Genomic DNA, 12,766 nt, shown 5'->3' with positions numbered 1-12,766 from the left:
CCAACACGGTCATCATGCTCTGAAAGACGAGAAGAGTCAGGGGTGTGAAAATGGGTGACGTAATCCCTGATGAAACAAGTGTTAAAGGAGAACTCCACTTCAAGAACAACAATTCACAAATAATGTTCTCACCCCCTTGTCATCCAAGATGTTCATGTCAGTCTTTCTTCAGTCGTAAAGAAGTTACACTTTTTGAGGAAAACATTTCAGCATTTTTCTCCATATAATGGACTGATATGGTGCCCCGATATTGAACTGCCAAAATACAGTTTAAATGCGACTTCAAACGATCCCAAATGTGGTTGTAAACGATTCCAGCTGAGAAAGAAGGGTCTTATCTAGCGTAACGATCCTTCTTTCTTGGCTGGGATTGTTTACAACCACATTTGGGATCGTTTGAAGCTGCATGGAAGTTCAAAATCGGGGCACTATATCAGTCCATTATATGGAGGAAAATGCAGAATATTTTCTTCAAAAAACTATTTCTTTACGACTGACGAAAGAAAGACATAAACATCTTGGATGACAAGGGGGTGAGTACATTATATGTGAATCGTTGTTTTGGAAGTGGACTTCTCCTTTAAAAGGATAGTTCACCCAAAAATTAAAATACTGTCATTAATTACTCATCCTCATGTCGTTCCAAACTCGTAAGACCTTTGTTCGTCATCAGAACACAAATTAAGATATTTCTGATGAAATCCAAGAGCTCTCTGACCCTCCATAGACAGCAAGGGTCCTTAATTTAAGCAAAAATATCTTAATTTGTGTTCCAGAGTTTGGAACGACATGAGGGTGAGTTATTAATGAGAGAATGTTCATTTTTGGGTGAACTCTCTCTTCAACGTGCCACAGCCTGGATACTGACTAAAACGTTATTTGGGTTGCTGAAATAATTTCACAGGGATTCCCCCAAAATTCTGACAAATTTCAAAAGAGAAACAAGTTACTTTTTTAGTTTAGATCACATGCCATTACTTGGAAGTACACCTGAAAACGGTTTTTCTATATGTTGACTCTACATACTATCGAGTTTCACAAGATTTTTTAATTCTTTAAAAGGTGTATTTGATACATGAATTCCTAAGACCTTTAAATTATCACCACAATTAAGAAGTTTTAAAATATTTTAAGACATCATTGGAAGTTTTTTTGATTATTATTTCTGTTCAGGTTCAATAAACTGATCCATTTCAAAAACTACATTTTATGAGTACTAACTCATATGTCAGTCTTTACAGGATTAACCAGTTGAACAGCAAGTCTGAGAAACGAGGAAGGCAGGAGATGAACTACAAAACTATGCAACTGCTGTCATTATTCCTATGTAACTTAGACCTCGATATTATAGCTTTAAAGTTGACCACTATTACGGGAATTCAGCCATGACCTTAACCAAAGACTATAGGACTTTAAACACCATGTGGTCAGTTCACCCAGCTCAATTTTCTTTCACGAAAATGACAAAATATAACATAAAATTAGGTAAAATCCGCTTGGACAACGCGTGTAGTGTTTGTCTGGACTAACACCTAACAACAGAAAAACATCACGCATCTACAAAAACAATAGCTAGCTGGCTAGATGTTAGTTATGTAAATTATATAGTAACGTTACACGACAACAGATCACACGGAGTTACAAAACGATATTTGAGAAGCAGCAAAATTGTGAATAATCTCAACTAAACCGTTTTAAAACCAGAGATTTGAAATAGACGTGAGCGCTTTTGCTAACGGCTCAAACTTACCATTATAGTAGCGCGAGTCGTCCGCTGTCGCCATCTTTTAAGGCGGCTTTAACGCTACTTTAAATTTAAAATATAGGACTTCCAGTCGTTATTTTTCTTTTTTTTCTTTAAATAAAACGAAAACGAGAGAGAATAAGATTAATGCTTTTTAAGCTTGCAAGATCGGGAGATCCTTTCTTGCCAGCGTATTGTGTGAGAATATAATCGGTCTCAAATGCAGCTGCGCCACATTCTTCTTCGAACACCCAATGGAGCGTTTGCACAACGCTTCACTATTGCCTCCTAGTGTTGGACACTGAAAGAGTGAATGCTGATACAAGACATACATGGAAAAGTAACTGTTTTATGTCTCATTTATTAAATAAACCACAAAAACTAATGGAACATACGAACGTTCTTCCTTTCATAATAATTTACTGATATGCTCAGAATTTTTATGCAAAGGATAAAACAAATATACCAGTAAATCTTTGGTTAGAGTGGACAAATATGCATGGATTTAATTAAATAAATATAAAAAATAAAAACACCATATACTTCCATACTCCTTGTACACTACCAGTCACAGTGATTTTTAAAGAAGTCTCTTCTGCTCACCAAGGCTGTATTTATTTGATACAGGAATTACTGTAAAATTTTGAAATATTTTTACTATTTAAAAGAACTGATTTCTATTTGAATATAATTTCAAATGTAATTATTCTTGTGATTTCAAAGCTGCATTTTCAGCATCATTACTAAAGTCGCACAATCTTTCAGAAATCATTCTAATATTCAGATTTGCTGCTCAGAAAAATGTATTATTATGTTGAAAACAGCTGAGTAGAATTTTTTTCAGGCTTTGACAAATAGAAAGTTCAGAAGAACAGCATTTATCTGAAACATAAATCTTCCGTAACATTTAAAATGTCTTTATCATCACTTTTGATCAATTTAAAGCATACTTGCAAAATACTTCACATACTTTACAAAAAATGAATGCTTTTTAATTTCAGATAAATCTTTGGATCTTTCTGTTCATTAAAGAATCCTGAAAAAAATGTACTCAACTGTTTTAAATATTGATAATAATAATAATACATGTTTCTTGAACAGCAGATCAGCATATTAGAATGATTTCTGAAGGATTATGTGACTGGAGTAATGATGCTGAAAATGTAGCTTTGATCACAGAAATAAATTACATTTTAAAACATATTCAAATTGAAAACAGTTATTTTAAATAGTAAAAATATTTCAAAATTTTACTGTTTGTGCAATACCTTGAGTCAAATAAATGCAGGCTTGGTAAGCAAAAGAGACTTCTTTAAAAACATTAAAAATCTTACTGCCTTGACTGGTATTGTATTATTCTATGTTGTTGTAAAAGTTCATATGTTTCCCAAATCAATGACTCTTTAATGTCTTCTATTTATATTTTAAAATATGTAACATGCTTCTCTGTAACAAAGTTTTGCAAAAAAAAAAAAATTTAAAAATAACTGAAAAGGATTAAGAACAATCATATAACATCCCTAGAAGTTGAGTGGAACTGCTTAGCCATTTTAAATATTTTGTGAGAACACTGGAATGCAATGAATATGAATAAAATAGAAGTGTTGATACATTGTACACACTTACAGTAGATACACTTCACATGCAAAACTGATATTGTAACATAACCACAGACCTCAGTAATGACAGGACTCCTATAGTAAGTGTAGTCCTATAGTAAGTAATCAGCTAAAGGCGAACAATAGCAGCAGAGCAGAACATTTTCTTTCGCTTTACATCAGCTCCACGAGGTAAACTGGTTTCCAAATGCATCTGAAAAATTCTTATGATAATACTCATTGCATTGCAAAAGGAATGTCTCAAATATGCTAGCTATGAGTCACAAAATGCGCTCTAATTGAACAGAATGAATGTGCGTATGTGGCGGTTGCTTCAGAGTTCGGAGCTCAGAGGCTCATCCACGGTCCATGCCTTTGTCTAAGGCTGCTGTCTGAGGACTGCGCTTGGGTAGTTTCTTCATCTTGAGTCCCATTTCCCATTCCTCCTGCTCTCAGCTCATGATCTGGGTCCTCCTCTGCAATATGAGGAGCCTCAAGGAAAATGGGAGCTTCATCTGTTGAGGAGTCCTGAGCTGTTGAAGGAAATACGAACCAGTCAACTGACCTGGAATGAATGTTCTCATTCTATTCGTACGATTAAGTTCATATTTTTACCAGCTTCATCCTCTTGCAGACGATTCAGGTCCTCTGTCCCAATCGCAGTAGGAGTGTCCAACTCACCTGCACAAATGAACACACTTTACATTATCACTGCATTTTTTGCACACTAATGTGCATATACAGTTGAAACCAGAAGGTTACATACACCTTGCAGAATCGGCAAATGTAAATTATTTGACCAAAATAAGAGGGATCATACAAAATGCATGTTATTTTTTATTTAGTACTGACCTGAATAACATATTTCACATAAAAGACATTTAGAAAATAGTAGTTACATTTATAAAAATGACCCCGATTAAAAGTTTACATGCACTCAGGGCTCTAGAGTGCAACCAATTTGGTCGCACATGCGACCTAATTTCTCAATGGTGCGACTAAAAAAAAACTGAGGTCGCACCAGTGAGATAAATCAACAATGACGTAAATATTAACTACATTTTCTAAAATGTGAACCTGTTTTAAATACTTTTTTCAGCAGGCAAACAATTTCATTTGTGTGTGTGTATGTGTCTGTTCGCCTGCTCGAAATGTTGTGACAAAAAAGGTGACATTCCAGATAAAGTTTGAAGGGAGTTACGCCTGTGTTAATGCTATTGAGTAGGGTAATATGCAGTGGTGTAGTGCAGAACCTGCGTACACCATTTCTTTATCAGTCTGCTTTGCGTATACCCACTTCTAAATCCCCTCTGATGCGCATCATTCAGTAGTGTCCTGCATTAGCCAAAATCATGACAGGCCACCATTTCTAATTATACTGTATGTGAACAAATGCAAATATTTGCTCAAATCACCCAGTAAAGACGATAAGGACCGTGGCGCCGGCTTCCTTTGAAATATGTTTGATGATTGTGCCTGATGCGCCCGCGCCCGCTCCCGCTTCGTCCACGCCAGCACCTGATTTGCTGCCTGTTCATACGCGAGAGCATGTCAAGGGAGGCACGCCAAGTATTAAATTAAGAATTATTATTAATTGCTAATTTGAATCAGTACATTATAACGAAAACAATACATTAAAAATGTAAATAATTCGTTTTTTACGATCAGAAATTTCTTAAACTGGGTGAACCCCTTTAAACTTTTGTCCAAGGATCCAGTAGGTGTTCAAACACCCAACCAATTTCATCAGAGATTGCGGAGAGTCACGTCCAGATGTCAGTTAACATTATTCTATTTAGCGTAAATTTGGCTTAAAAGCACAAGTGATTATAAGCTTATGTAAGTGTGCAGATCAGCTGAATCTGCTGTTAAAAATGAACCATCCATTCATCATATCATCATGCAAAAATAAGAATTAGAATAATTGTAAATGGCGATTAAATGCGATGCGGTTGAAAATTTTGTGCAGGTGCACCTAAGAAAAAAAAGTTAGGTGCACCAGTGCAACCAGTGCAAAAAGTTAGTCTACAGCCCTGGCACTTAATTCTTAATACAGTATTGTTACCTAAATGATCCACAACTGTGTTTTTTTTCGTTTGTTTGTTTAGTGATAGTTGTTTGTGAGTCCCTTGTTTGTCCTGAACAGTTAAACTGCCTGCTGTTCTTCAAAAAAAATCTTTCAGGTCACAGAAATTCTTTGGTTTTTCAGCTTTTTTGTGTATTTTAACCCTTTCCAGTAATGACTGTATGATTTTGAGCTCCACCTTTTCACACTGAGGACAACTGAGGGACACTTATGCAACTATTACTGAAGGTTCAAACACTCACTGATGCTCCAGAAGGAAAACTTTTGGAATCTGAAGATCAGGGTAAATTAAATTTAACTTATTCTGTCTTCTGGGAAACATGTAAGTGTCTTCTGTAGCTTCTAAACAGCAGTACTAAATTAAATATATATATATATATGTTTAGGCAAAATAACAAAAATTTACACATCTTCATTCTTTTCAAAAGTTTACACCCCTGGCTCGCATCTTTTTTCCTTCTGAAGCGTCGCTGAGTGTTTGAACCTTCTGTAATAGTTGCATATGAATCCATCAGTTGTCTTCAGTGTGAAAAGATGGATCTCAAAATCATTCAGTCATTGTTGGAAAGGGTTCAAATACACAAAAATGCTGAAAAACCAAAACATTTGTGGGACCTGAAGGAATTTTTCTGAAGAACAGCAGTTAGTTTAACTGTTCAGGACAAACAAGGGACTCATGCAACTATCACAACAAAAAAAACACAGCTGTGGATCACTCAGGTAACAACACAGTATTAAGAATAAAGCCTATGTAAACTTTTGAACAAGATCATTTTTATAAATTCAACTATTATTTTCTCTTGTGGACTATATGTAAATGTCTTATGTGAAATATCTCATTCAGGTCAGACATAAATAAAACATTTTGCAAACTTCTGGTTTCAACTGTAATTGCTACAGTTCCTCACTCACCTTTGTTTCGAACGGTTTGCTTTGGTTGCAGTGGTGGATCTGCCGTTTCACTGTTTTCTCTTCCATACATCATTGCTAAGAAACAGTGGAAAATTGCACATTAGTGACCGATCTGTTCGGTTGACGTGATCATGTGTGCGCACTGCAGTTGTGTGTTCTTACTAGGAGTGCTGGCGGATGAATGCATACGTTTACGTGCTTCTTCTCTCCTCTGCTGAAGACGTGTTGAGTCTCCCATCATCACCTATGTGTGTAAACAGACGTCTGGAATGCATCCAATGGAAGTGTAACAGCATGAAGGTTAAATAGATTAGGCAGACAGATGGTCTTACCTTCACTCTGACCTGCTCGGGGGGATAGAGCCCTCCCCAGATGAACTGCAGGTAGCTGAAGAGCACAATGACACTGAGGAAGGTGAAGTTACTCGCCACCCCGACGATAGCAGACATCACAGGGAAATTATACAAGAGGTATCTGTTGTAAAAGGAAAGAACGTCATGGGATGGAACACAAACAGTCAAATAAACTGACAAAACCAAGGCAAATACCTAATGCCAGTGAAGTAGGCATGGATCCTGAGCTGGGAAGAATAAATCTGGACCCTGCGGGACTGAATCTCGATCAGAGCACCAACTGCAGGCTGGTACTATGAAGAACAGATCAATATAATGCATGTTTTTTTGCTATTTAGATATGTGCTCTTGGCATGAATATCTGAAAAATGTCACAATTTTGTCAGCCTAGTTCACATTTTACAAACTTACAAGGTCTGATTTAAAATCTTGAAAGAGCTCCACTTCGATGAGTTGTTTCTGTTCAGACACACCTGTGAGCAGGAGGGGTGAGAAGAGCAGCGTGCTCATGGTCTGCAGCAGATTGGAACGGTAGTGCAGCATCGTCTGATGAGGAAAAACAAGTAAATATGAGGCAAGCTGTCATTTACTGACAGGTATTTTAATATAAAAGTTTGGAGGTTGTTTTGCTAGATAAGACCCCTATTCCTCAGGATCATTTAGAGACCTTTGAAGCTGCGTTTAAACTACATTTTGGAAGTTTGAAGAAATCCTAAAAATGCTTTCCTCAAAAAACATAATTTCTTTATGACTGAAGAAAGACATCTTGGATGACAAGGGGGTGAGTACATTATCTGTACATTTTTGTTCTGGAGGTTAACTACTCCTTTATGCTCACCAAGGCTGCATTTTTAAATAAAAACTATAGTAAATATGTAATAATATGAAATATTATTACAAATTAAAATAACTTTTTTCCATTTTAATATACACTGCCCTCAAAAAAGTTTGGGAACGCCCTAGAAAAGTGAGGTTTTGGACAATATCGGCATGAATTTGTTTTTAATTTGTGATAATTATGCACTGATAAGGGACAACACAAACTATGAAAACATATTTTATTACATAAACAGTTTATACCTAGAAAAAAAATTTCGATTCATCAACGCAACCACCATTAGCAGCTATTACAGCTCTGCATAATCTGGGCCTAAATTCATTGTATTTTAAACTTAATTGGCAATCAATTGTTGAAGCTATTAAGGTGTGCTGACCCAAAAATCTTTTAAAAACCTGGGCCAAGTTTAAACCTGTAACCAGGCATCAAAGGGGCATGTCTGACTTTGACATGTATATATTGCCATTATTATGTAATCAAAATGAAAATTATTATTGCTGTTCTTCAATGATAATGCCAAGTTACTTTAATGTATTTGCACCAAAATACATAATAAGGATTTGTGCTGATATCGTCCAAAATCACACTTTGCCAGGGGTGTTTCCAAACTTTTGGAGGGCAGTGTATTTAGCATGATATTTACTTATGTGACGACAAAGCTGAATTTTCAGCATCATTACTCACGTTTTCAGTGTCACATGATCCTTAAGAAATTCTAATATGCTGATCTGATGCTCAGGAATGCTCCTTATCATTATTTTCAACAGTTTTTTATTTCAGTAGTTTTTATCTGCTTTGTATTTTTATGGAAACAATGATTTATTTTTTCAGGATTCTTCGATTAATTGAAGGCTCAAAAGAACAACATTTTTTTGAAATATAATTTTGAATTTTTCATAACAATACAAAAGTCTTTACTGACACTTTTGAATAATATAATGAGATATTGCTTAATAAAAGTATTAATTTCTTAAAAAATAAAAAAGCAAATTTTGAACAGTAGTGTATAGGCAGAGTAACTGATTGTATTGCACTGAATGCTGGATTACATAAACAGATTCCAAAAATTAAGTACTTGTAATTAGATTAAATTACATTTTAAAATACTCTTAATCATTTTTATGGAATTACATGATTACATATCATTTACACAATAGCAATAAATTAATCATCATTTATTGATTCTCCCTAATTCCTCTTTTTCACCTTTTAAATATTCCTTTCTGGTATAGCCTACTGCTTATATGAATTCATATATTCTTCAAGTTTTGTGGACATTCACACAAAGAAGTGTTTCAACATTGCATCAACTATTTTAATAATTAAATATCACATTCGCATGTTCATTGGTTCTCTGATATCACTGGTTATGATCACATGACATCACCCTACAGTTCCTTCACAAACACCAGTTTGAGAAAAAACTGTGACATAATTTAAAGTTTAATGCACGTAATGTTGTTAATAAGAACAAATGGAATATATTTTCCTACTCTTTGTATTTTTATGTTAATATGATTCAAGACTATCCTATATAATTAAAGTGATAAATGAGTTAGGTCAAAAGTAATCTAACAGTAATCTAAAAGTACTCTGATTATATTACCTAAAATGTGTAATGTAATGTATTACGTTGATAATTACAATTTAATTAATGTAATTTTGGAATTAGTAATGAATTACAATTTGACAAGTAATCTACCCAGCTTTGTGTATAGGTTATTTAATTGTTTAATTTGTCATTATCTAAAGCTTGCTGAAAGTATAAATAATGTAAAAACACAAATACTTGAATAATACTGTTAAATGTTACATGTTTAAATCTTAAAAATGAATATCCATTTTTCATGTTTTACATTTTAATGTTGTGATGCCTAAATTCACTTTTAGCACTTACCTATGAAAGCCCGTTTAATTAAAGGTAATTGTGACACTTCATAAAACAATTTCGACTTCGCAATTGTGATTTTACAAATGACAATTTTTCAAAAATATCTCAAGATGGCCACCACGGTTTGGAGTTCCTTGATACTATTACTATTTTTGTTTGTTTGTCCTGATTCAGATTTTTTTTCTCAGAATTGTGAGATATAAACTCCCAATTCTGATTTGTATTTTTTTTTTTTCAGAATTGCGTGATACAAACTTGCAATTGTGAGTTGTAAAGTCAGAGTTGCAAGATATAACCTCAAAATTCTGAGAACATAACATGTCTTTTTTCCTCAAAATTTTTAACTCGTAATTGCAAATTTATTGTCACGTACTTCTGACAATAAGTCTGAATTGTGAGTTTATATCTGGCAATTCTGACTTTATAACTCGCAATTGCGAGTTTATATCACACAATTCTGAAAAAAATAAGAATTATGAGTCTATATCTTGCAGTTCTGACTTTGTAACTCAGTTATATCTCACAATAATGAATTGCGAGAAAAAGTCGCATTTGCGAGAAAAAAAAATTCAAAATTGCAAGTTATCTCACAATTCTGACTTTATTTTTTGCAATTGTGAGTTTATATCATGCAATTCTGAGAAAAAACATCTGAATTGTGAGTTTATATTTCACGATTCTGAAATTATAACTTGCAATTACTTGTTTATATCATGCAATTTTGACTTTAACTCGCGATTGAGTTTATATCACAATTCTCTGAAAAAGTCAGAATTGTGAGTTTATATTTCGCAGTTCTGAAATTATGAGTTTATACCTTGCATTTGCGAGAAAAATTCTGACTTTACTTCTTGCAATTGTGAGTTTATATTATGCAATTATGAGAAAAAAGTCAGACTTGTGAGTTTATATTCGACTTCATAACCTGCAATTACAAGTTTGTATTCCACATATTTGACTTTATAACTCAAAATTGTTGTTACTCAAAAAAGTTTATATCTCACAATTCTGAAAAAAGTTATTATACATATTACATATATATATAAAAAGCAATAACCTTGTTTTTATTTTTATTCAGTTTCACAAACGGGTTTCCATACTTACCAGATTATTGGTAGAACAGAATTAAATTTATTATAATTTAAATTGCTGTTATGTTCATTAACAACTGTCTTAACAACCAAGACAACATAAACAACAATGAATTTTGTGGCAGCTATATGTACTCACTGAGCGGGCCACCGACTGAACGACTGTCCCATCAGTGCTATAGCAAGACATTTTGACCATGAACATGCCAAGCTGTTCGTTAACAGGAGATTCAGGCATTTCCAGCTCTAGAGAGATCCTGTAGGCCTGACCAGACATCATCACCTACCAGAAAGAATCAAACAAATAAAACCAGCTGTAAATACGAACAAAAATCCACACTCAACATGCATACATTAGCTACATACTACACATGTATTGTAATTTTCTTATGCAACACTAAAGGGCTTGTTAGATAATGCTTACAGCATATTTGTTGCATGCATAATTCTGGAGGAACCTGTAAAACATGTTTATAATTTGTGTAATTACATTACAATTATAATTGGTCTACCTGGTCTCTTCCATTCTTCAAGAGTGAGACGTTAGCCATCGGGAAAGAACAAAGGACTGAATCTGAAGCATCGCAATCTGTTCTGTTAGAGGTGAAACAGAAAAAACAGGAATCATCCACAATGCACTGCGAACGCCAGTAATGCCTCCGACAGTATTTGTTCATTGGACCAAACTAATTATGAACCCAGTCATGCACAAACAGACAGGAATTGTTCCCGATCAGCCCTGATGTGTCTGTACCTGTAATGGAAGTGCACTGGTGTGGAGAAGCTGACACTGGGCATGTAGGAATAGTAGAAGCTTCCATACAAGAAGATAGAGACCCAGAGGAGAAGCATCAGGACGCAGAACAGGATGGCGGCCCTTAGAAGCGTCCTGCGGGCCCTCAGGAGGGTCACCGCTGCCACATCCTGGAGCCAAAGCAGTAACGGCCCCATTGCTGCGCCCATTCTCTGCAATCCTTCGTTGTCACGTCCAGACGTGGATCTTGTGGTGTCACGCTGTCTGCCCGTCGGCCCCCCTGCTGCAGGCAAAGGGGTCTTTCCCTCTGTACTCATGCAAACCACCTCACACGCTATCCAGTAAAGCGTCCAGTCTGCATCACTACATCTAATAATACTTCGATACTCAAAATTAAAGGGGTTTAAAAGCTCATACCACAAATTTGATAAAAGTCACAATGGCATCTAGTCGTCTTTAGATCTCGTTCTTTGACTAAAGACATGACATGCTAGTTTCTTATTTGATAATATGAATTCACTTTCCCAGCCTTCTTTCGTTTTTGTCGACGAAGTCACAGAGAGCCCTAAAAGGCAAACAGAAAAAAATACAGAATTAAACAAATTAATTACATTATAATTGCAAAGTAATTACAATACTACACACAATAGATATAAATTAGCACATTATACTTTTTTAGATGAAGACATGACAACTAATCCAATATTATTCATCTTATAATTACAATTACATCTCAGAATACAAAATTGCATACTAAAAAATTGCATTTTTTATTGTTTATATCTATTTTTAATACTTTAAGTTCATATTATTGTTATATATTTCGTTCTCTGTGAACCAGAAACTATAATTTATTGCTTGGAATTAATACAGCATAATGTACTTTTGTATATTTGACATTCTGACACGAGATACAGCAAAACAATAATGCGGTAAAATAGTAAAAATGAAAAATCAAGATAAGATGTGTAGTATCATTTCAGCTTGTACTTTACATACAATTGTGCCTTTAAAACTAATTTTTAGCCTCTCTGAACTGGATGTGTTGTGTCTCTCTTTCTCTTTTCCCTTCCGCAGTTTATCTTACAGTGATATTTAGCAGTCAAGTACAATATAGACACATAAACTGCAAACGTACCTTCTTTAATGAGGGAACACGCCATGGACGAGTAAATATTTCTGCTTCAGAAAACACTGACGAACAACTCCAGTTGACCGACCCCTTTCCCTTCCTCTCCTCTGTTGTGTGCTACACTAAAGTGACGCATAATATATGCATTTCATGGCACAGCAGTTGATCTCTAAATCATATGTTATCCAAGACTAAAACGAATGCTTGTCACTTAGTACATATAGATCGAAGAAAACGACTTCTGTTGAACTCATTGGCGCCGCTGCTGGTGTAACAGAAACTCGTACGGCAAGAGAAGAGGTACAAAATACATGACGTCAGATGCGTTTGCGTATCTGAGGCGGTGCTGATTTGTTACTAAAAAGCA

The 12,766-nt window shown here is 34.9% G+C and overlaps 2 protein-coding genes across 2 annotated transcripts in view; both read right to left on the bottom strand.

Annotated features, from left to right (window-relative positions):
- nxf1b (nuclear RNA export factor 1b) overlaps nt 1-2,011 on the bottom strand; it is a 14,981-nt gene extending 12,970 nt beyond the window's left edge. The window contains exons 1-2 of the mRNA XM_051092871.1: nt 1,751-2,011; nt 1-19 (exon numbers count right to left, since the gene is read on the bottom strand). The exon at nt 1-19 is cut by the window's left edge and continues 219 nt beyond it. Coding sequence (XP_050948828.1) covers nt 1-19; nt 1,751-1,784 — 53 coding nt within the window. The 5' untranslated portion in view covers nt 1,785-2,011. The remainder of the gene's footprint in view (nt 20-1,750) is intronic.
- Nucleotides 2,012-3,682: 1,671 nt separating this feature from the next.
- On the bottom strand, nt 3,683-12,571 carry bscl2 (BSCL2 lipid droplet biogenesis associated, seipin). The gene is made up of 11 exons (XM_051092224.1): nt 12,406-12,571; nt 11,268-11,832; nt 11,026-11,107; nt 10,653-10,796; nt 7,105-7,239; nt 6,889-6,986; nt 6,673-6,814; nt 6,503-6,584; nt 6,341-6,415; nt 3,958-4,023; nt 3,683-3,875 (listed from the first exon to the last, which is right to left on the bottom strand). Exons 2-11 carry the CDS (start codon nt 11,582-11,584, stop codon nt 3,691-3,693), a joined length of 1,326 nt encoding a protein of 441 aa, XP_050948181.1. The 5' UTR covers nt 11,585-11,832; nt 12,406-12,571; the 3' UTR covers nt 3,683-3,690.
- Nucleotides 12,572-12,766: the final 195 nt, after the last annotated feature.

The sequence above is a fragment of the Labeo rohita genome, chromosome 21 (assembly GCF_022985175.1).
Source record: "Labeo rohita strain BAU-BD-2019 chromosome 21, IGBB_LRoh.1.0, whole genome shotgun sequence".
Lineage (NCBI taxonomy): Eukaryota > Metazoa > Chordata > Actinopteri > Cypriniformes > Cyprinidae > Labeo > Labeo rohita.
This window is presented reverse-complemented; position numbering and strand designations above follow the sequence as displayed.

Coding starts and splice junctions, on each gene's coding strand:
- bscl2 (XM_051092224.1), bottom strand. CDS start 11,584: ATGAGTACAGAGGGAAAGACCCCTTTGCCTGCAGCAGGGGGGCCGACG. Junction 7,240..10,652: donor TTCAGTCGGTGGCCCGCTCA/GTGAGTACATAT, acceptor TTTCCTCATCAG/ACGATGCTGCACTACCGTTC. Junction 3,876..3,957: donor TCTGCAAGAGGATGAAGCTG/GTAAAAATATGA, acceptor TTCCTTCAACAG/CTCAGGACTCCTCAACAGAT.